Below are 24,328 nucleotides of genomic sequence, written 5' to 3' on the forward strand. Positions count from 1 at the left end.
TGAAAAAGGTGAGGACAGGTGGGAAGAGAGAGTGAAAAAGGTGAGGACAGGTGGAAGGAAGAGAGGGTGAAAAAGATGAGGACAGGTGGAAGGAAGAGAGGGTGAAAAGGGTGAGGACAGGTGGAAGGAAGATAGGGTGAAAAAGACAAAGAAAGGAGGAAGGACGAGAGGACAACGAGCACTGCACTACAACGAAGCACTAAAGTTTAATAATAAAGTTTCAATAATAACATTTCATTCATGTTGTATGATAAAGGTTTTTGTGTGTAACAGTTCAGTATGATTTAAAAACACTCGTGCAGTGGGAAACTACCAACCTCAGTTATCTTACACAGGCATAAAGTAGTTTATCATGCACTAGTTGTCCAATTATTAAATGTTTCTATGCAGACGGAACAAGAACTGAAGTTTTCTCTACACAGTTGAGCCTCAAACACAAGAGTTGTTTAAAGCCATTCCACAACACTTTGGATGAAATCCTGTCAGTGAGCGGCCCTGCATCTTTGACTTTGGTGACCTGCTTTTACACAGAAATAATAACCTCTAATGTTTCAGGTTCAGTCTGTCAGTGTTTAAATAAAAAGAGCTTGATAAGGCTAAGTCAGAGTTTAATCGTATAATTAGAATTGTCTGGTGTCCACGAATCAGTAAATTACTAGTATTTCCTCCTTCAGTCCAGATCTGGGACCTCTGCAAAGACCAATCAGTGTTTACTCTTTTGACCAATATTGTCCTGCATATAGGTGCAACCAGAGTGCAGGTCTTGTCAGTCCTGGTGTTTCCTCTTTAAAGACATTATCTAAGCCAGGGGTCTTCAGTGTTTTCCAGGCCAAGGACCCCCAAACTAATGGAGTGATGGAGTGGGGACCCCCTACTTATGTATATGTGTATTTAAGACATTTAAATTTATGGAAAAAAAAATTGCGACCCCCCTGCATTACCTCCGCGGACTCCCTAGGGGTCGCAGACCCCTTGTTGAAGACCTCTGATCTAAGCATCTCAGTGTCGGTGTTGAAGCCAAAGCAAGTAGAGCTCCCCCTGGTGGCTGGCTGCGGTATAGGTCATAAGCTCCGCCCCCTCCATGTTAGTGGATGGGGCCAAATTAAAACAATAAAATACAGGTCAAATAAATTTATTTCAAAGATAGTTTCTGGTTCACTTTGCTTTTCTTTTTTTTCCTATTACATAGGCAATAATGGGCTTCCATTTTTAACTATTAACCTGGAATAAATAAAGCACATTACTTACAAAAACATGTATTTTATAAGAAATTCCTTCTTTATTTATGTTTTGTGTGTTTCAAACTTGCACTGGAATCAGTTAAAGAAAGAGTTAAGTCACATTGTTCGTTCCCTTTATTTATTGTGCTGGTTTTTGGAATTTCTAAGGATCACATCAAATGGTTTCCTGTTCACTGTCCTTAAGGGATGCAGACCTAGAATATACGTTCAATCAAAATATTTACATGTACATTTTGCCTCGAAGCTTTCAGAGAAGTCACATTTTTAGAGACAACGTTGCACGCCATTCAGAACATTCAGTCGCTTCTTTTCAATAATTAAATAGCAACATTCAACGCATGACATGTACAGACACGAAGAGGAAGAACAGTTGATTCAGCTTTTCCTTCTGCTGTATCTCCTGCTCACGGTGTCGAAGAAGTAAACAGAACAGTAATTTCATATCGAATATAACGAAGCAAAGGCCAATTAAGAGCTTGATGTGTAAAATCATAGACAAATAAAAGCATTGCCTTCCGCTGGTGAGAAAAGATTCCCATCTTTATGAAATGGTTTACTGTTTTCAAGATTAACAGACAATTGTTTTGTGCCTGTAGAAAAATTACAGTGATGAGAGCAGGATGAAATAAAAGAAGTAAAATGTATATTGGGTGGTCGCCCCCACCCCACCACCTCCCCGCCCTCTTGAAGGTTTGTTCATGTCTGTTTCACTGGCGGACCTTTTTTAAACCGTGGCCCATGAGGCAGGCAAACACCGTCAGCACCATCTTGGCATTCACCTCCACCAAATCATCGGGCAGTGCGTAGACACGAGCTCCGATCTTACGAGCCAGAGAGATTGCGTACCTGAGAGGGGAAAACAGGAAGAGAGACAGGTCAGGAGATGTTTGTTTATAGAGTGAAGAATACAAACTTGAGGTGGCAAGAGAAAATCCCAGTCATCCTTTACTTGGCATTGTTGATTTTTTCTTCTTCGTCCAGCTTTCCTTTTACTCCCTTCTTCACCATGTCCCAGTTCACTGCGCCGGGAGCGAGGACGTCGATCAGGTCGATCACTGGCAGGCTAGTGCTGATCAGTTTGTCCTGAGAACAAGTAAACAGGGTTAATCTCACGCGCAGCTTTTCTGATTACTCATCATTTGGTTTCACACACGAACCTTGAAGCTGCTGATCTGTGAGTCCTTTCGTTGCTGGCTCAGCGTGGAGTTGACCCAGTCCAGGATGACCTGATCTCCAACCCTCTCCCCGTCGCCCAGCTCTGACAGAACCATAACCGTGTACCTGGAAGATAACAAGCAGGTGTCTGAAACGGTACAAGCAGCGGCCGCATCCACAAAGGTGGACGTCCCACGGCTTTGTGGGACGCACGTACCTCCTCATGAGTTGCCAGAGCAGAGCCAGGGTGTGCAAGGGGCTCCCCTCGTTTATGTTTTCTCCTCCAATGCCGACCAGAGAGAAGTGAGCCACTTCCCTGCCCAGCCGCACTGCGTAGTTGCAGTTCTCCAGCTGGGACACGTGAAGAAAAAATAAATAAATTGTATTTTTTTGTCCAGTCAATATGGATTTTTTTTTTTTTTTTTTTTGTGATCATTGGTGTTGTACCTTCTTCATGTTGGCGCCCAGGACGGGATATGGAGGTCTGGTGACTTTCTTCCAGTCCACGCGCACCTTGACCCGTTCGTAAAGCTGCAGAATAATCAGGCCGTCACACAGATCGCTGCAAATATATAGAGGAGACAGAAAAGGGAACATTAACAAGAAAAAAAAAAACAACATAAACAAGAACTTGGATTACTGGGGGCATTTGGCTCCTAGCAATCAGTGTGAGAGGACGTTTACACCAAAATACTGGACATATATTCTAGATTACATGCTTTTTATCAATGGAAACATCTGTTTTACCTTAATAAGTGTAGGTAATTAAACATTTTAGTGTGCGTGGTAAAAATGTCCTCATTTGACATAACAAATGACAACTGAAGACATGATTTTACTCGCATTTAAATAGAATCAGTACAAAAATGATTGTGATTTCCTGTTGTCTGAGCTACTGTTGAGTGTAAATGGTAAAAAAACTGCATTGTTTCACAGATAAAAACAGATTGTATAAGCATAAAACAGAAAAACACTGATCAAATTTGACATTTTGAATTTGGAGGAAAGCATTCAGCTTCGTTTGATATCCAATCCTGGGATTACGGAAAAGCCAATCAAAGAAAGTGACTGGAAGAAATCGCATCCATAAAACTGAAAGGTATTTATATGGCTAACTTTAGTAGTGTTAAGTATTAACTCCTTGACAATATGAATCACACTCGTGTATAGCTGACAACATACCGGTAAAGGTGGTTGACATATGGAGAGACACCAAGGGAGTTCATCCAGTTGCGGTATATTTTCTCTTCATGGGTCTCAGCTGGAAAGACACGAAGAGAGCATAAACTTTGTTGTACTTTCAGCAGTTAAATTCAGCTGTAGTCTACATATGGTGAACATCTGCCACAATCTCATTATCACATCTGTCAGTATTTTTATTCTGTTAGCTCAAAACCACAGCGGCAGGCGGATCTCACGTTCTATATGCGCCGACTCGAAGGCGCCTCCATTAACCTGACCCTTGTGCAGGCCAGAATGCATGTTGAACAGGTTGGCCACAAAGGCCAGGTTCAGTTTGGCGTTTCCAGCTGTGACGTCACGAGGAGTGACAAACTGCCTGCAGTCCAGCTTGGCCGCCTGCTGCAGCATCAGCTCGGCCCTTCGCTCCAGATTCCCCTCCTTTGCGTAAACACAAACAGAAACCGTCACATCTGCACATCTCAGCTTCCCTCACTGATACGAAACGTAGTGACTCACATTGAGGCCGTTCATGTCGATCTTGATGGAGGTTTTCCCTTCTTGGATGGTGATCTGGTCCAGCAGGTAGAAGTAAGCCCGCGAGTCCTTCAGCAGCACAGTACAAGAGTTACACTCACGTCTTTATGAACCTGTGCGTGTGTACATGTGTGTCTTTTTGCGTGCAGCACCTTGATGTCGTCACTGAAGTTGGTGATGGTTTTCGTCCCGGCGTTGCGCAGGTGATAGTTGACCCAGCGGAGGAGCAGCTCCTCGGGGGAGAGAGACATCAGATGGTCCAGGTCTTCTCCATCCAGCAGAAGGGCGATTAGACCTGGAGAACACAGAAAACAAATATAGGTAAACATCAGCAAGTCAGAAAGAGGAAGAAGATAAAAAAAAAAACATGCCTTGAATATTTCCATTTTCTGACAATTTATACTTCTTTTCCGCTATATTTGTTTCATAACTGTACTCTCATACATTTTAATGGTTTTAATGTTAACTAAATATCATGTCAGTGTACTGTATGATTAAATTATATCACATATTTGTGTAGATTAAGCTGCCCAACACTATATACCGTAATAAAAACAAGCCATTGTGCACTTTTATCTTTAAGTTTAAGAAAGCATTTTTACACTTTTTGCCCAAGCGTATTAGAGATTTAAATACTTCTGCAGAAATGACAAAACTTCAGGTTTGTGCTCAAATGTAAAAAAAAAAAGACTTTTCTTTGCATAAATGATTGTAAACTAAATATGCTTGCTGTTGGATGAAAACACAAAGTTTTGAAGGCATTATTTTGGATTATTTTTTTCCAAAATGACAATTTAAACCATTTCCTTTCTCACGGCTTTCTGCTCTTTCTGAAGTGACGCAAGGTGAGGAGATGATCACTAAATCCGAAGCAATAAAATCTCCTATCGTCAGTGAAATAAACACGGTTGCATCATTGCTTTTATCGTGTTAGAACATATTAACCAACGAGATGCTGTTAGATCTGTTGCAGCAGTTGACAAGAAGCCTGCACTGCATCCCAAATGGATTAATAATGTAACGATTAAGCTAATGTGTGTGTGCGCTGACCTTCGTTCCTGCTGATTTCTATATCAGCAAACAGGCCAACCTTGATGATTTGCCAGTACAGGCCCAGGACCAAGTGGGGTTTCCCAGCCATCAGATCGTGGGCGTCAATGCTCACAACCGTGCAGCCGATCGCTGAGGCCGAGTTCAGGGCCAACACCAAGTTCTCCTGCAAACGCACATTAATTGATAACAGCGTGTTTATTTCCAATCAAAGTTAGAGACTTTATTTTTCTTGTTTCAAGAGCTCAGCAGCTCCAAGTTTCCTCATACAATAACAAACCAAATGCAACAATCTATGCTAGCTACCAACCAAGCTAAGGATGGCTGGGTTGATGGTCAAATTCAGTAACGGGAAGGGGAAACCAAGTCCAGTAAAAAATAAAAGACAGTTACATAATCACACCGGGGCATAAAGCAGTGATTAAATAAAATAGTTAAAATAGTTAGCAATAAAATAGTTAATGTATTACAGACTCTTTCTTGCAAAGTCCAACATTACTGGGCAACCAATCGTTTCAGTAGCTACAGTCTTGGGTGACATCCATGTTGTGTTTACAGTACAGTTAGCTGTTAGCCACATGCTTAATTGAATTTACTTGTTAGTCATGCAGTAGTTTTTGTCCAGTTAGTCATTAGTAGTTGAATTTTGTCCATCTACAATTAATTGTAAAGTTGGGGAACATATTTTCTCAGTTAGCCTAGTTGTTAGCCTAGCTTAACAGAAAGGCAATGGTAAAGCAGCAACTGAACCAGCAGCCCTGCAAACCACTTTCTGCCTTTAAATGGAACTTGTGAGGTTGTAGTTACGACACGAGAAGTCGTAGACACAAAATGCTTGGTGTTCAGGCGGTTAAATCAGCCGTAAGTCCTGAGAGCACCAGTACAGCATCTAGAAGCCACTGAGGCTAACAACATAGCGAGCTAAAGACAGGATAACTTAGTATAGGAAATGCGATGGCTTAACAATTAAGCTGTTGTTATCTCAACACATAAACACAAAATGTCCTCATAAAAGATTGTACAAGCATCAAGAAAAAGCCATTTATGCGGACGTTTCTTGTAAACGTAGTAAACTAGACCCCATTTGATAGCAGAAACTGATTATGTTATAACTTGAAGGCCAGCCAAGAAATAGTTTGGCTCATAATTAAATAATAAATGATAATGTTGATAATGTTTTAAGTTTCCCCTCAGGTGCCTTTGCTGAGCTAACTTAACCAGCTAACGGTATAGACACAGGTGTTTTAATGATGGCTGCATTCCACTTAGAGGATGTCCTGCTTTTGTACATGCTAGTTAACTATCCCGTTGAGATGCTTAATGGAACGGGGCCATCATTTACACCTGCTTATCTCTGCGCTTCCTCTACAGAGACAAGTAAAGGTGTCTGCCGTGTGAAAAAGTTAGCATCAGCGTGGGGCTTATAGGTTTATTAAAACTTTTTATAGTCTTCAACTCACTCTCATTGTGAAGGTGGTAAGCTTCTTAGTGTTGATGACCCTTTCGTCAATTGTGTCGGGCTGAGACGCGTTGATCATTTTACTGTAAGAGAACAGGCAGTTTAAAACAGATTGGAAGTGAAAGCACGAGTGAGTCACTGACATGATCAGGTGTAACCTTCCCTCTGAGATAGGCCTCAGTTAAATGTGCTAAGTCCATCATGTAGTGAAAACCCTCACGTTGAATGAACGTGATCCAGGAGGTGATGACCACTATAAACACCTCAATAAAATATGATCACACCATTCCTGATTAACCTTTGTTGCCAGATAAAAGACTAAAACAGTTAACCCGACTGTGCTTTGGTCGACAATCAACAATACCGTATATGGTGATGGGACTGTTTCATTTCGTTTACCTCAGCAGTAAACATAATAACACACACGCCTGATCTTGTTGCTTGTGCGCATGACAAAAAATGTGAGCGTGTTTGTGTGCCATACCATAACAGGATGCCATCACGGAGGGCGGTGAAGAGGCTTTCATCGTCAGGGTTCATGGGCAGCAGGTGTTGGCAGTCTGGATCTTTTGCCAAAGTTTTGTTGATCCAGTTCACGAAAGCCACTTTCTCCTCATCTAAACAATCATTGATGGTCAATTAGTCTCTGTTTAACTCACAGTTACATGACGATTAAATGTCCCCCAATGAACATCAGCAGGTTAAGTGGTTATATACAGTAGCCTATATAGTGGATGGATGGAGGTATTGTTGAAAAACTATTAGTATTTAGAGAAGGACACAACTTTTAATTGTGAGTAACCAACAACTGTGACCCACTATATTTGCCTACATTCACAAGAGTTGGTGAAAATCACTTCTATCATAATCTGTGGCTCAGTTTATGGCATCACGGCTATTAAAGCTTCTAGCAAAGCACGTTACCAACTTAGGATGTGTCCAAATGGTCAGAGGAGACGTTGAGGTATCTTAAAACATAACCAGAATGGTAAAAGTTCTTTCTGTGATGAGCTTTTTCAAAAATCAGCTTTCTGTGATGGACCAGAAGTTTATCATGGACATAAGTTTCATAAATTTTCAAACCATACTGTCGTACCAGAGTAGGAGTGCTGCGTTCCCTCGCTGGAGATCCTTGACATTCCTCCAAACGAGCGGATCCCGTCCTTCCTCGTGATTGATTTTCTGAACGTCTCACTTAACTGCTTGCTCTTCAGGTCTTGGTAGATCTGAACCACAAACAGACTCTCGTCAGTCCACGTAAAAGTCCACGCACGTCTATTCGACTCACAACCTGTCTGAGTTCAGACTTACAGAAACGAACTCCTCGAAGCTGATCTTCTCGTCTTTGTTCGTGTCCCCGGCGATGAAGGTCTCCATGATCTCCCGAACCTTGTAGCCGGGTAAGGAGAACCTGACCTCTTTGAACAGCTCGTGGAGCTCGAAGTCGCTCACATAGCCGCTGTTGTCGATGTCTGGAGACAGACACACAAATACAAAAATCTACTATTACTTTCTTAAATAATAATCTGAAATTGATTACCTTCATAATGTCTTCAAATTATTATTATTAATGAAACACAAAATTCAGATTATACAGAGAATAGAGAGACCGGATTCAAATTTATATACAGTTCCCAGAGATAAATAATCTGTTTATTATAAATTCTAATTATTATTTCCCATATACTCTCATCTTTTATTGTTTTCTCCTGAGGATGAACTCAAACGATTCTGGATATCTGACTTAAACTTTTGTGCCACCATCATTTTTACAAAGCGAAAATGTCAAGTCAGCAGTTAGATCAGAGGAACACAATGCAGTTTGATGCAGGCATTTAACATCTGTGCAAACTTATCTGCATCTTTTCTTCTCTGACCATTGACTACACATAAAATAAGATAAGATTGATAACAGGTCAAACTTTATAAGTCCAGCACTCACTTACACTACACTGGTTTATAACCATGCTCTGCAAAATAATTCACATCTCCATGAGGCCCGTGTTGCATTTTGTGCTAATTAGCAAATGCTCAAATGATAGCATTAACTGTATTTACGTATTATAAATGCTCAAATGTTCAAAATCAATAAATAAAGAACTATAAGGATTAGATTTCTTATGTATTGAGGTCAATGACCACCCCTTTTGTTCTTCAACACTGCATAATATCAAGTAACTGACACCTAATAACATTTTTGCCAGTATCAATAATAACTGTGTTATGCTTTTATTTTGAAAAACCTTGTTTAGCCAAATTCTGCTTTATCTATTTATTTATTTTATTTTATTTTTTTAATTAAGATAAACTGAATTTAAATTCCTTCCTTGCTCCTTTCTGGTAAAAATGAATGCTTACACCATTTTAAACTGGACAGTTTCATCAAAATAGTTATCTCTGTAAATTATATATCGCACAGTAATACACGGGGGGGGGGAGCTACATAAATGAGCTACACTCATTTATGTAGCTCATCATTATCTCTGCCTTTTTTTGCAATCATACACTTGTTAACTGATAAAATCTGGCATTTCGTTATCACTTTCCGAAAATGCCCCTCTCACAAAGTACATACAAGCAATAAAAACCACTTGTATAAGAGTGATCCTTTATGGCCCGCAATTAAACTGCCAGTTTCTATCGTCAGGTTAGGTGTGCGAGCATGCGGGTGTGGAACTGACCGATTTTGTTAAAGGCCTCTCGGAGATCCTCCAGGTCCTCTCTGGAAATCTGTGTGATGTAACTCTCCATAGCAGCGTCTGTTCTGTGTACCTGAAACATGCACATGTTGGGATTTTGATAATGGGCACAAAGTCTGATCAGGAGGCCACATTAAGGGAGATTACTTCATTTTAAAGGCAGTGAAATGCAAACGTTTAAAATGAGACAAAAGCAGATAAACAATTAGGAAGTCTCGGGTTATGTTTGCCCAAGTTTCCCTTGCAATGACGTCTCTTTAATCTGCACCAAGGAGTCACATTTAAAGATCTTAGCCACTACTCACAAATTTATAAGACGATAACATTTTAAAGTAAAACATCCCGTTGCATGAAAAGAAACAAAACAAAACCAAAACGGTGACAAGTTACCTCCACAAAAGCCGGTGTTTCCTGAGCAATAATCCTCTCAGAGCAGGTCCCTCTGGCCTGGCTACAAGAGTCGGGTCTTCCAGACGTCTGTGAGGCTTCGAGAGGTGAGGTGCAGAGAGGACGCTGGAGAGACTGAAGAGCTGGTTATCTCTCCTAGGAGGAGTCTCTCAGCAGAGGCACACGGCGGACCTTTGGCCTGCCTGGACCCTGGGACAGGCGTAGCCTGGCGGTTAACATTTAACACCTCAGCTGTGTCATCATGTTATTGTCTATAAACTGGAGGTCCACCTGTTTAGGCCGACTAGGACACTGATTTGCAGCTAAAGAAGACATCTGACTCACAATGCAAATGGGGAAAAAAAAAGATTAAAATGGGTGTGCTTAAGACAATCTTGAACCTCCCAGGTAGACTTGTTTCTTGCAGACAAATAGATGATACTCCTCTTAGTATATCTGTTGGCTGAACATGAAACTGGAGATGGTTAGCTTAGCTTAGCTTAGCTTAGCGTTAAGACTAAAAGCAGAGGGAAACAGCTCTTCCTCGTGTCTTCCAAGAGTCTCGACTTCTCTGACATCTGAGCCCGACAGAGGAAATGATAAAGCACATACGAATATAGCCTCCTGTAAAGATTGTTCTCCTTCTTTTTACACTTTGGTTTCTGCAAAGAGATAAAAAAAAACTGGGAGTAACACCTCAAGGTTTTGAGAGGCAGGTTCAATTTCCCTGCTTCCAAATCTCCACACTATGCTAAGCTAAGCTAAGCTAAGCTAAGCTAATCCTCTCCTGCCTAAAGCTTCACATGCATCAATGAGACTAGAGTATGCTCTGAATAATCTCCAGTTAACTCTCAGCCTCTCTTTACTCTTGATATTGCCTGTTAGCATTTAGCCAGTCCGCCAGTTTAGCAGCTGTGCACAAGCTCTCGGTGGTTATAAGTTATAAAGTCATCGTACTGAATCAATATTTAAGCAGCAATGTATTGGCTACCTAAAGTTTTCTTTATGAGTGTTTTGAACAGATTGCTCATCAATTCAGTTTAATTTATGGTGGGTATAATATGCCACGTGGTCCCTTCATAAATATGAAATACACAGCTGGATAATCTGCAGTATCATGTCTTAGAATTATGTTTGAAAGAGTTCACTCTTTTGCATTTCTGTCAAACATGTTTATAACGTGGTGTGTGTCTGCCCAACGTGACTCGCTGCCACACAACGCCCTGTAACCTGAGGCGTTTTGCCAGCTGCATCATTTAGATTAGTCTTCACAACAGCGCTGTCCAAAAATGACACAACAGTACATACTTTCATTTGTTTCATTGCCTCTGTGGTAACGTTTTCTTAAATCTTAAGAATGGTTCGGTGACCTTTGACCTGTAGATCAGGAGCTTTCCAGGTAAAATTGTACATCAAAATTCATCTGCATTTGAGAAAAGAGTGGTAAAACTGTAATGTAAGGAAAGAACAACATTAAGGATCTTACTTTCCGTCCCTGGCAGGCTGAGGGGCTTAGTGTCCAAAGCAGGGCCAATCCAGAGGAGAAAATCAGCTTGTTGAGGACTTGTTCTGGACCACTTTCTTCCTTATTCTCCTTCCCAGACCCTCCTTTTCACGTCTCTATTTTTCTATTAACCCCTTTCCTTCTATCCTTGACCCTTTCTTTTCTTTGTCTCCTTTCCTTCCCTTTACCTGTTTCACCTTCAAAAAGGCACACTCCATATTTCGACGTCCATCTTTCTCTCGCTCCCTTTCAAAGTCTTTTGTTTCTCAGACACCTGAGCCGTCCAGCTTCCCTCCGTGACTCCGAGGTGCTCTCCGGTTACTCACTCTCCGGTCTCAGACGGGCGCCCCACCTGCAACAGCCCACCAAAGACTTTCGCGTGAGCCTCCTGCATTATTCACTGCACCTATAAGAGCACGTGTGCAGGAAGGTGAACAGAATGAGAACAACACAGTGCCACACATCTAAAGCCTGACTTTACAGGGTTCTAAGGATGCAGGTACAACTTACTGCTACCACGACTGATAACTGTATCATCGTTACAGTATAAAGCCTCAAATGATGACGGTACATTACACCTGTGTTGTAAAAATAGGATTCCTTTTGATGACTTAAAAATACCCTGATGCCTAATGGTCAAAACGAAAACAGTTTAAGTAAGATACCTTAAACTTTAAAAGTTGCAGTTGAATGAATGCCTACAATCTGCTTCATGTTCAACTTTGTTTACTTTATTCAGCTGTAATGTGGACACATGACCACTCGGGGGCAGTACTGACTCAGTGTGACTGAGCTGCTCAGCTGATGGACCCTTGTGTTATCGTTTTATCTGCGGCATATTATAATACTTTATGCATGTCACTGGTGCACAAAGTTATATAAGTATTTAATACTGTCAATACGGGAATAGTTCTAAATATTTCCACATTTTGATAATTGCACAACCTTCGCTGCATTGTATGTGGTCGTCATAGGTTTTGAAAACAGAAATTTTACTGTGCAACTTTCCAATAGATGTGTTGGAGTAGCTAAAAGTACATTTTTTTCCCTTCAAATCGTTGTGTATTAGAAGAGCAAAGGACTCCAGTCACAAATATTTTTAAATTATACACATTCATCGAGTATATGCATTTCCTGTGCAATGTTTTTTTTTTTTGTTATAATTTACAGTTTTTTGATTCTTGAATTTTTCCTTCAAGGGTTTGCAAAATGACCATCTTTACCATTCATTAATACACAGGATTAGATGTAACAATCCCTTGTGCCAAAATCCCAGGCAAAACACATTTAGAGGCCCTGTCCTAATGATAAAAACCCTAACAAACCTACAGTCATGTGATATGACGCTTAACCTACAGTCTAAATAAACTAAGTAAATACTGCTGGCTTGTATGGCCCGCTCAGCAGCAGACGCTAACTCAAACCTTGTGAAATATAAGCTAACCAAATGCTACTGGTTAGCTTAACCTAAAATCTAAATAAATGAAGTAGATTTTTCCTTCAAGGGTTTGCAAAATGACCATCTTTACCATAAAAGTATTTGAAACTTTGGAATAGGAGTGTTGTAAAAGCAAATTAAAACACAGTAAAGAAATACGGTATCTAAAGTCGATAAAACTATTTAAGCTGTATGGCAGTAACATGGGGCAAAGAGTACACAGGTTTTGTGCTTATGTTTCACTATTATTATTTTTCATGGATTTACAACTTAAACTTTTTTATTAACTCACTAAAATCTGGGAAAATATTATGAGTTGTATGTATATTCATAGTTATATACACAATATATTTAATTCATAAAATAATATACTTAACTAGGATGCAGTTTTGTGATATGTATACTTCAAGTTTATCAGTTTTATTATTATCATGATCAGTATTAATACTTAATTTTCAAAAAACGAACGTGGCAGCTGTAGATAATTTACGATTCGATTATTGATAGAATAAATAAATATAAATATATATATAAATATAAATAAATATAAACGTATATATATATAATTTACCCGACAGAATCTTAAGTAGTTACTAAAACATTAAACTAATGTTCCTATTCTTTTAATTAGTGCTTTTACTCATTAACGCTAATAGCGTTAATGCTAAAATATTTTCTATTTTTAATCCCTTAACGTTAAAAATATATATATAATTTTATAATTTTAATAAAATATCCAAACGCTTTCAATTTCATTTCATCACATACAGATTAAAGTCAGGAAGTGTTGTCACATTGTTTTGTAATTTTGATCACGACAAATAAAGTTATGCTGAAAGACACAAGCACAAGGGGGGCGTGTCCGCTGTCACTAGTCACATGACCCGGAAAATGTGGGGCTTAATTCCTGTGTTGGACTGCTCCCAGCTGCTGCGCCTCTGCCCTTCGCAGTGCAAACCTTTCGTCTGCCCCATCACGACCCCCGACCCCCGGGTGGACTCTCCTCAGCGCACCATGTCGGGTAAGACACACCGCGGCTCCGTAGACGCCTCTCGGCCGCCACACTGACACCGGAACACGGTCTCCCCCTCTGGACCGGACCGGGGCTGCGCGAGCTGTCATCATCTCCTGAGAAATATCGCGAATTTATTAAACGCTGCAGAAATCGGCCGCTGCGACTCCCGCTGCTCTTCTCATGTGGTCACAGATCAGGGGTTGAGTTTAAATGATTTGCTCGGACATCGCTGCGGTGGTTTGAAGGTTTGAGAGGTTTGATTTGATGAGTTGCTGCAGCTGTTTGGACCAGAGTGAAGCGCGTGGCAGTCAGAACCAGCACATCCGGTTCTAAATTTCAAAATAAAACTAAAAACAATGTAAAAACGATGAATGAAAATAACCATTTAATCATTACAAATCTGCTGATCAGGAGCAGCTCTAGACAGGATTGCTAAAATAAACTTTGACCAAGCTATTGCTGAACATTTTACAGTTTTATTAGTGCTCTAATTGTATCTAAATCGCCTCAAAATTGTCTTTCTCCCTTGTATTTCGTCGTTAATGTCAAACATCATCAGCCCAGGTCTAACGGCGAGGTCTGATTAGTGCAAAGTGGAAGTGTAGATTGCAACATCAGACATCTGGTTGCTGCCAACGCTGTCGATTTCATCATGCACGTTGTAGCAGGTTATCTTAGCTCACAGACTGGCTTTATTCTTACATTGCTGACATGAGAGTGGCATTGATTTTTTTATTTTTTTTCATTAAAAGCTCGGCTGGAAATCAGATAGTTTCCAAAACGTGGACGTGCAATCGAGCCCAATATTTGTTTAAACGGAATGAATGGTGAGTGTGTACGTGCCGAATAAAACCACAAGTTGGTGAGTCACCGGTGACAGATACCAAAATTCACAGAAAGTAAATGAGCTGAGTTTCCTGAAAGTAAATGGATGATCTATAGTTTTTTTTTATTGTTCATTTGATTAAAAGAAGCAATTTGAGAAATTGTTTAACTATTTTTTTCACATTTTGTTGGAGGTCACATACCAAATGTAGGAAACTGATAGGTCAATAGTTAATCAATATAGTAAATGTCTGTATTCAGGCCCAGACCCAGACCCAGACCTAGACAGAATCAGAATCAGAATCAGTTTAACAGACCCAGATATAGAGCCAGGTGTATGGAAGACTTGATACAAAGCCCATATACACCGATCAGGCATGACATTATAACCACTGACAGGAGAATTAAATAACATTAACCATCTTGTGACAATACATTGTTCTGCTGGGAAAGTTTTGGACGTGGCATTCATTTGTGTGGATGTTACTTGCCATGTAGCACCCACCTAGACCAGGCCAGGCACCCCCACCCCATAGCAATGACACTCCTTAATGGCAGCAGCCATCCCCAGCAGGATGGACACAAAAACGGTTTAGGAACAACTCAAAAAAACATGAAGAACAGCACAAGGTGTTGACCTGGCCTCCAAATTCACTAGATCCCAAACTGTTCCCAAAACTATCCGTGGGATGATCCACAGAGGCCCCTCCCCTCAACCCACAGGACATCCTGTTGCCAGACAGCACTCTTATCGAGTAGCTGCAGCACATTCAGCGACCGTTCGAAACGTCTAACAAGACAGCAGCAATAAATGGTAACGTGAAACGAGTGCATATCCCGCTTGGGTAGTTGTTAATTCGACCCACGTGGAATTAAACCAAAATGCGTGCTTTTATTTTTAAAGAATACCTTCCTAACTTCCTGCGTTGATATGGGGTTTTTGATTAACTTGGCATAGTTGTTTATCATCGTGGAAGTGGGCCACACTGTGTGGCCTTCAAGTTATTTTTTTTCCCACCAGTGCTATGTAAAGCCTCCAGTGTCTTACTTTTTATAGCTGATGACAGGGCAACGACTTCAAACATTATAATAATATGCAAGAAAACCTTTTTTAATTTAGTTTGTAGTAGCCAAACTCCAGGTATTAATGTAATGTATTTATGTCAACCATATAGATTAGTTTATTAAATATATAATCAATACATGTCATTGTGAAACAGGTCATATCCTCAGGTGTGGGTGTTTTTTGAAGTTTCACGTCAGCACAGATAACCCTGTGGGAACTCGCCACATGCTTCCTGTACTGCCCAGAGAGAGGCCTGACTCTGACACTCGGGCCACTCGAGAAACGCTTTATAGTTCCTTGAGCGAGACCTTAGCAACCGTGCGGCTCTGACACGCAGATCGGGTTTCTCAGAATCCCCCCTAAAAAGGCTCACGCGCTCAGCTTGACGAGCGTTTGTTGGCTGGCTGGCTGGCTGGCTCCGGGCCCACTTTCACTCGAGCAGCGGCGAGGCCTGCCCCCTGCTGTTGTTGATGCATGCTCTCATCGGGCGCTGAACTTCACACAATGGCTCCACAGATGAGCTGGACGCGCTGATAGAAGTTATACTGTATTCACTGCACCGGATCCGCGGAGGAAAAGTGGAAAAAGTTGCACTGATTAAATTAAAATGACCCAAAGTTGGATTAGCTTGGTCTTATCTTTAAGCTGTTTTATGGAAGATTTTGCACTGGGAATGACAAGGTTTAAAAGAAAAAATAAGAAGTAACATGATAACATGCTAATCATATGTCTTACATCACGCAGACCAAGCTTTTGTGACACTGGCCACAAACGACAACTATGCAAAGGGGGCGATGGTCCTCGGCCAGTCGTTACGAAACCACAACACAACCAGGAAGCTGGTCGTACTCATAGGACCTCACGTTGCAGAACCTTGCAGGTGATGCATATCATTAATCGTTTATCTGCCATTCAAACACAAATGACCACACATGCATGGCATAATTAATCCTGCTGGCGTTTGCAGAGATGCGCTGAGCTCCATCTTCGACGAGGTGCGCGTGGTGGACGTGATGGATTCAGGTGACACGTCTCACCTGGCCCTGATGAAGCGCCCGGACCTGGGGGTGACGTTCACCAAGCTGCACTGCTGGACGCTCACACAGTACAGCAAGTGTGTGTTCATGGACGCAGACACGCTGGTGAGAGTTGCATGGAAAAAATTTTTCGCCATTTTACAATTCATATTTAAGATATATGATATGATTTCTGATTTATTTCTATTCATGCAGGTGCTGTCTAACATAGATGAGCTCTTTGAGAGGGAGGAGCTCTCTGCGGCCCCAGACCCCGGCTGGCCGGACTGTTTCAACTCCGGCGTGTTCGTCTTCAGGCCGTCCAACGAGACGCACGAGAAGCTGCTCACGTTCTGCGGTGAAAACGGCAGCTTTGACGGTCAGTGTTTCGTTGTTTGGAAACGCTCGGGAGGCGACTTAACCTTGTCCTCACACATCCAGTTCACTTCCACCCTTTGACTGCTGCCCACGCTGCCACGCCGCATGTTGTTTACGTCAACCCGTCATGTGGTTGTCAGCACAGCTTCTATTTTTACATGCGTTGAAGGACACAGTGTGTGGGAATGCACAGAAGGTGTTTGTGGAGAAGGGTCAGATTGGGTAAATGTTACTGAAATTCAATCAATACTCAGCCCTCTATCCTCTCTGTGGGTTTTTGTATATGTATTTAAATGTCCGTTGTCTCCCAGTTTGATTTGCTGTAGCCAAAATTTTAATGTTTCACGTGTACTTTGTCGCAGGTGGCGATCAGGGGGTCCTCAACAGCTTCTTCAACACCTGGGCGACAGCAGATATTTCCAAACACCTCCCCTTCGTCTACAACCTCAGCAGCATCGCCATCTACTCCTACCTGCCAGCGTTCAAACAGTCAGTACACACATCCCGGACACATTTTCACCCTAAAATTTGCCGATTCGTGCTATGGGAACTTATTTTTTGTCCTAAATAGGAAGCTGAGACCGTGTAGATAGATCTACGCCCATGCATCATGAGTAATAGAAGTAGAAACACACGATCAGTGCATCAGGGCTCTCCTCACACGCTCATTGTCTGCAGTCTGTCACTGTAAAACGGCAGTGTTTGTGTGATAAGGGGCAAAAAGCTCTTCCAAGGTCAGTTCAAAGGTTTTTTGTGTGTGTGAGACAGAAGGTGTTGAATTACAATAAGGTAATGAAACTTCGGAGCACACACTCGCAAAAGAAGCGACTACTTCAGCCACACGTCTATACTTGGTTCAGATAATCTGTACCATTTGTGTTATTTTCACTCACCGTTAAAGGAACGTTCGGTTACAAGAGGCCATTTTTAACGCTGATGAATAATAATATCTCTGTTCTCACAAATTTAATTAAAGCTGAACTCAGATGTGTGTCCAAGTAGATAGTACAAACCCACACGTCACAGTTTACAGTGTGACTCCCTGATTGAAGTTTGACACGCCATACTTGTGGCTTTTGGTTTTCCTGCACAATTACAGGTAATTACAGAAATATTTGTGCCGTTTCTTTGACTTGGTTTGATAGTCTGGACCAGTGCCATAGAGAGAGAGAGAGAGAGTTGCGACACTCTTTGATGTCGCCGCTATGGCTGTCACGTGGTTCATATAAACCCAATTAGTTCCTAAACATGCGCTGGCTGTCATGTTCTTCTATGGGACAGACAGCAGCGATTGCATTATTGAACGGTAAATATAAAATAAAACACACACCCAAGTACTTTTTCAGCTGTTATTACATTATTGCATTTTTGTTAATGTCAGTTTTGCATTTGGAGAGGCAGGGTGACAACGAAAAACTTACTTAGATAAGTTTTAGGCTACATGGAGGGAAAAGCTTAGTGTTCATGTTTGCATGGGTAGTAGCACTGGCTTCAGAGGCTCTAACTTAACTCTTCCATATCATTCATCTGATGGTAGACGTCTCATGATATTCATTTGAGCACAACTGGGCTGTATTAGGCTATTGATTCCCGTGATTTTGCTTATAAATTCCGATTCAGCTATTAGCCTACCTTCGTGATAACGCAAAGAGGTCTGCCATGGCGGTCCGTTCAGAATTCGCCTAGAAGCTAGCTCACGTCTTCTGATGAGTGGCCACCCCCAGGACCACAACGCCAAACTCACCAGTCCTAAAATTCCCGTCATTCCTAATTAAATAACCTTCGCTCAAATCACGAGTCACGACAATGCCTTGACATACCCTGATCACGAGCTCATGGCATGGGATAGCAATCTATTAGCATCTCATCAAGCATCAGCAAGTAGCGCTGGGCAAATTGTACACTAGCCAAGTGAACATGGAACAGGAACAGTACAACAAATTAGGTACAGCCAACACGTCACATAATTAAAAGTTAGTATATCCCAAAATTCAATTAAATAAAAGTTGCTATAAAGGTGGTAGCGATTCATTACCGAACTACCTTCACAGCAGGGGAAGTCGCGCTGGCTAATTAGCTAGCAGGCAATGCTAGAAAATTGGTTGAAACAACCAAGATAAAATATAAATAATTACGCTGTGCATATACAAATGAAGACCAGTACAAGCATCGCAAAGGGCCTCTGATACAATATAGACAGTTGGCAATTCAACAGAGGTCGATATTTCAGCAACTTACCTCTGGAACAACCCGATGCGCAGCAATGTAAGTGAATGAGGTCCAACGCCCAAATGACAGTGTTAGGAACTAATCCGATTTTCAAATCCCGGAAGTAGTCGGTTAAAAGCGCCGCCATTTTTTACAACGGAGGTCTGTGGGAGTGTCGCAACTCTCTCTCTCTATGGCACTGGTCTGGACAACATGTGGACCCACCGACTCTATATAAATTATGGAGTGTTTGTGGACTACTTTTCTGAATCCTAGAGCTTAGCATTTGGCCGTCGCCATCTTGTTTCTTGGAGTAAGAATGAATACACCTTCTTGCCTGTACTTGTGTTCCATAGCATAGACTGTATATAAATATGGACAACAGTCCACTCTTCCTTGCATTGGCCAGTCTGACGCTATTTTCCTCGGGATATGGGCGGCGCCATCTTGGGACTTTGGAGCCAGACTCTGTGCAGTACGGCCCGAGAGTGGATATCGTCGACCCGACCACACTTCCTCCAGACTCAATTGCGTTTTTGTTTAATGAATACTACGCTTGATTTACTTTCATCAGTTACAAGGAAATGTTGGATTATACACTGTACTTGTTTTTAAAAAAAAAATAAAAAATTACAACTCTCATAGTCCCACGGGACACTTTATGGTTGGCATGGCTACTGGTAGTCACCATTATGCCACATCCTGTTTCTATAGCGTCAAATAACTAACTAAAACGAAACTTAAACAAAAAATTGACACTTTAGCATGCATAAATTTTATATTTACTACATAAAATGAAATTATTTGACGTGTATTTTAGTGTTTTAGTTCGGCCCAAGTCCCACCCACTAACATGGAGGGGGTGGAGCTTATGAGCCTATACTGCAGCCAACCACCAGGGGGAGCTCTACTTGCTTTGGCTTCACTTTTGAGGGGCGGCTCCTCTATCCATCTTTATACAGTCTACGGTGTCCATGCATTTGACCTTCCCACATCCTCCCGTCCTCCAGAGTCTGAACCACAGGATAAAACTTGTCGGGGCTGGAATACCACCAGTACTCAGTATTAATAAATGCCCCATATTCAAACAAGCTTGGAATCCATCTAAACAAACCTCTAATTATGAAATTAATTTCAAATGAACCACGAGCAGATTGATATGACATGGAAAAATGAATTTAATTTCCCAAAGGTTCAGCACCTAGCAACCGTCAGTTGTATTGCTTAATAGTAACGTTTGCTGTAGTGCGTGTTAGCACCGCTTACATGCATACACACACTGTTCATTGCTGGAAATGATGCCAAACATAACACCACAATATTTCTTTCTCCTGTCACCCTGTGTCTGCCATGGGTTTCTGTGCCTCTTCCTACGCATGTGTCCTCTGTCTCTTACACCTGTCTTCTACTCGCTTCTCCAGGTACGGCCACGACGCGAAGGTGGTGCACTTCCTGGGCAAGGTGAAGCCGTGGAACTACTCGTACGACGCCCAGAGGGGCGAGGTCAAAGGCCACTCGCTGTCGCCCGACCCGAACCAACTGCACCCCGACTACCTGCTCATGTGGTGGCAGCTGTACGCCAAATCCGTGCTGCCCCTGCTGCAGAAGGCCTACGGGGACGCCCCCTTCAACAGCGGCTTCGTGGAGGCGAGCAGTGATGTACGTACGGTGTGAAAGAGGAGTGTTGGGTTCAAGGTGTGGCTGTGGTGGGTTCAAGGTGTGGCTGTGGTGGGAGCGCCTGTGTAGAAACATCAAGGACTGTTCCTGTGGGTGTGTGATTTTTTCTGTGTTATCTGTCGTAACACGTTGCGTAATCGTCACGTCCCGACTGTGTTGCAACCTTTAATTAAAATTTTATTTGTGTAATTCCATCACTATGCAATCACCAGATGTTGAAAACTCACTACGATAAAAACGCCGGCTAGTCTTAGTTGACAAACTAGCAAGAGAAAGTTGATTGGTTCCACATTCCTCAGCTCTAATCAGTTACCAAATCACGTTTCCCTGTTGTCTGAGGTGTCGGCACCGCATGAGTAGCTTCTTGTCGTCAGTGAGCCACGCAGCGCCTTCTGCAACTGTTGAACACAGGGGAGCAGGAAGTTGCCCGGCTGTCTGTTGTAACCGTAGTGAAATAGTTGGGCACAAGAAGGATGAGTGCCAAAGTTTACAGCTTTGCCCAACGGACCAAAGCTGTGTCACACTGACAAGTTTATTCATGCAAGCAGGAGGAAACTCTGAAAGATTCTTTTTGTAATATATCACTGTAACGGTATAGATGAAACCCTGTGATTAACTGAAAATTGCCCTGAAGCAAGATTCCAAGAAGATTTTTGTTTTTGAAATTGATGCCAGCAACATATTTACTCTGCTGCATCTACCTCTTCTTTTAAAAACAATTAAAACCGATGAGATCCTTATCAAAATTCTTTCCCTTTCCTGTTTGATATATAAACGTTCAGCTGCTCAACACTTTGGTTCCTCCTTTGTTGCGTTTTACGTTTCATAACGTGCTAGACGTTTTCAGCTGCAGACAGAGCCGTGCTGTCGCGATGCATACAGAATTAAATATGCCATGGACGGCAGCGTTTCCTGCTCCAAAACCTGTATACCTGTCGTTCTGCATCGATGGTGCCATCGCTTGACATGCTGACAAATCGCCCGTCGCAGGTGCTGGCTCTTGAACTGGATGGTCCCTCTGCTCTTAAGCCTAGACGATGCAGCGTCCTTAATTTTCAAAAAGCGTTTTGCATCATACCGTCAAAACACGCATTTGTGGTTGCAGCAATGATTTGTGTAATTTCCACTACTGAATCATAACCCTTTTCAGTATTGGCTTTTGGCTGCGTCCTTTGCGTGCAGAGACCATCAAATCCTTCCTTAAATTGTTGAACTATCATCTCAACCGTCTCAATCTTTACTCCTGAAAGAATCTCTGAAATGCTGTTTTTGACACCAAATGTGGGATGTTCCCCCCCCTTATCTGTCAACTTTTTTTGAAGCACTTGCTGAAATTTAAAACGAGCATATATTTTCGCAGCTTCGACTTAATGTGTTGCCATTTTACTATTTTCGATTAAATATAGGTTTTAAATGATTTGCAGATAATAGAATTCCGCTTTTGTTTACATTTTAGTGGCAACACGGTTGCCAGGCCTGGAAATGCATAGAAAGGTTTGCTTGATTTCCCCACATTCTTGATGCAAAAATGCATTAAAGGACCCGTGTGTAAGATTAACTGACCTCTAGTGGTGAATTTGCAGATTGCAATCGATGCAAAAATCTGTACAGTCAGTGTAGACACATCTGGCGTTTGGAGTAAATCATGGAATCATTTTTTCCAGCAGTTACAGCTTTTAAAATGAAAATATGTGTCTATTGATCGATGCGTATCTTGAAGCACCTCTGTTAATTTGCTCTCCGCTCTGTAGAGCCATTATGTTCTGACGGATATCGACTTTCTGAGTGCAGATTCTCTGTAGGAGGCTTTTCACTTTCACGATGTTGAGATGAAAAAATGTGCATCATCCGAGCGTCACCCTCTTATCTGTTACAGTGCGTGAGTGTGGCAAGCTCGTCTGCACTTTGGCTTCTGTGGTGAAATGCCTGCATGTGTCTCAAGGGAAGAAAACGGAAAAATTCCCCTGTGAGGCAATTCCAGCTGAGAGAAAGTTGAGCATGACTGAGCTTGGGGAAACCAGTCCTTATAAAGTGTTGCTGCTCTAGTTCATTTAATGATTCATTCCCTCTCTCGCTCTCTCTCTCTCTTTTTCCATCACACAGGCTAAGCTTCATGAGGACGTGACGGAGCAGCCGGCGTCCCCTCCTCCTCCTCCCCCCCCTCCCGCCCAGAAGGTTTCATCGGAGGAGAGGAAGCAGCGCTGGGAGGCGGGCCAGATCGACTACCTGGGCGACGACTCCTTCGCCAACATCGAGCGAAAACTCAACTCCTTCCTAAAGTAGCCGGGAGGGGGGGCGAGGGAGGAAAGGAGGAAGTAAGGAGGCGTGAACGGACGACCAGATGAAGCTCTGTGTGAGGGTGTGATACAAGTGCCGCCCAGTCAGTCGCAGAGGCTTGATGAGCGGATGACTGAATCGATGCAATCTTTCAGTCTCACTCTCTGCATCCTGTAGAGAGTCTACGTTTGGGGAAAAAAAAACAAAAAACAAAAAAAATAACTCCCATGCACTCCACTATTCTTATTCTTTTTTTTATTCTCTCTTAAAGGAATGGTTTGACATGTTAGGATTTCTTGAAGATTCACATGTGCGTACGGTTAAGTGTGAAGCCGCTGCGGGATGTCTGCTAACTTAGCTTAGCATGAAAACTAGAAACGGCTACTTTGATTAATCCATACAAAAATCTTACCTAAATGACTGAAATGTTGTGAGTTATGTGCCTCTTTTACTGGTTCCATGGCAACCGGTGTAGGCCGGACACATGAACGCTCATGAGAGTGTTGGGTAGTCAGCTAAGAGTCTTTTCTACGCTTGCTGTTTTTGTGTAGGTTGAACAAACAAGCCATAACTTGGTAATTGGTGAACGTTTTTGCTAAGCTAAGTTAGCTCTCTGCATGCTTCACATATCAACTCCTCTGCCAAACTGTTCACAAGAAAAATAAGCTTAGCTACGTCCCAATAGGTCAAACTATTCCTTCGAGGCTTCTTGTGCAATCTGATGGAATAGGATTCAAAGTCCCGAGTCTTCCTAACCTGCTGTAGGGGGCGGGGGGGGGGGGGGGGGAAGCCCAGCATCAGAATCAGGAAGTGACTGTGGGCCAAGCCTACGGTTGAAGGGAAATGTTTCTGGATTTTACCACGACTCTTATCCTTCCTGCAATAAAGCTCTCCGTCTGAACCAGACGTGTAGCCACTGGCTCACTTCCCTCCTCTCCTCCTGTTCAGCCAGCCGTAACGACCCCGCTTTAACGTCGACAGTGTCCACCTCATTTAGAGTGCATAGATTAGCCTCCCCGTCTGTGCCTCTTGACTCTCACCAGCTCCCCGCGACTTTGAGCTTTGTGTGACGTCCCGTATCGTATTAACTCTTGTTGTGTTGTGTGTTGCATGGCACATGCAGTCAAACCGTGGGTTCGGCGTCGAAGTGCTTCCGGCCGCATCCTGAAGTGGCAGTCTCGTGTGTGTATTTTGTCGTGGGATTTAAACACTACGGT

At 42.2% G+C, this 24,328-nt stretch overlaps 2 protein-coding genes across 2 annotated transcripts; one reads left to right on the forward strand and one right to left on the reverse strand.

Moving 5' to 3' along the window:
• Positions 1-1,888: 1,888 nt before the first annotated feature.
• On the reverse strand, positions 1,889-9,814 carry pls1 (plastin 1 (I isoform)). Its single transcript, XM_084568345.1, has 15 exons — positions 9,303-9,814; positions 7,933-8,093; positions 7,718-7,847; positions 7,106-7,238; positions 6,623-6,704; positions 5,163-5,328; positions 4,265-4,407; positions 4,095-4,181; positions 3,815-4,016; positions 3,579-3,657; positions 2,844-2,958; positions 2,614-2,747; positions 2,399-2,522; positions 2,191-2,324; positions 1,889-2,087 (listed from the first exon to the last, which is right to left on the reverse strand). The coding sequence occupies exons 1-15, from the start codon at positions 9,406-9,408 to the stop codon at positions 1,949-1,951; spliced, it is 1,935 nt and encodes a 644-aa protein (XP_084424471.1). The 5' UTR covers positions 9,409-9,814; the 3' UTR covers positions 1,889-1,948.
• Positions 9,815-13,456: 3,642 nt separating this feature from the next.
• Positions 13,457-23,344, forward strand: LOC311505764 (glycogenin-1-like). The gene is made up of 7 exons (XM_084569511.1): positions 13,457-13,670; positions 16,300-16,435; positions 16,523-16,697; positions 16,788-16,950; positions 17,312-17,438; positions 20,579-20,816; positions 22,938-23,344. The coding sequence occupies exons 1-7, from the start codon at positions 13,529-13,531 to the stop codon at positions 23,115-23,117; spliced, it is 1,161 nt and encodes a 386-aa protein (XP_084425637.1). The 5' UTR covers positions 13,457-13,528; the 3' UTR covers positions 23,118-23,344.
• Positions 23,345-24,328: the final 984 nt, after the last annotated feature.

This window comes from Chelon labrosus, assembly GCF_963514085.1.
Source record: "Chelon labrosus genome assembly, chromosome: 20".
NCBI classification, from domain to species: Eukaryota; Metazoa; Chordata; class Actinopteri; order Mugiliformes; family Mugilidae; genus Chelon; species Chelon labrosus.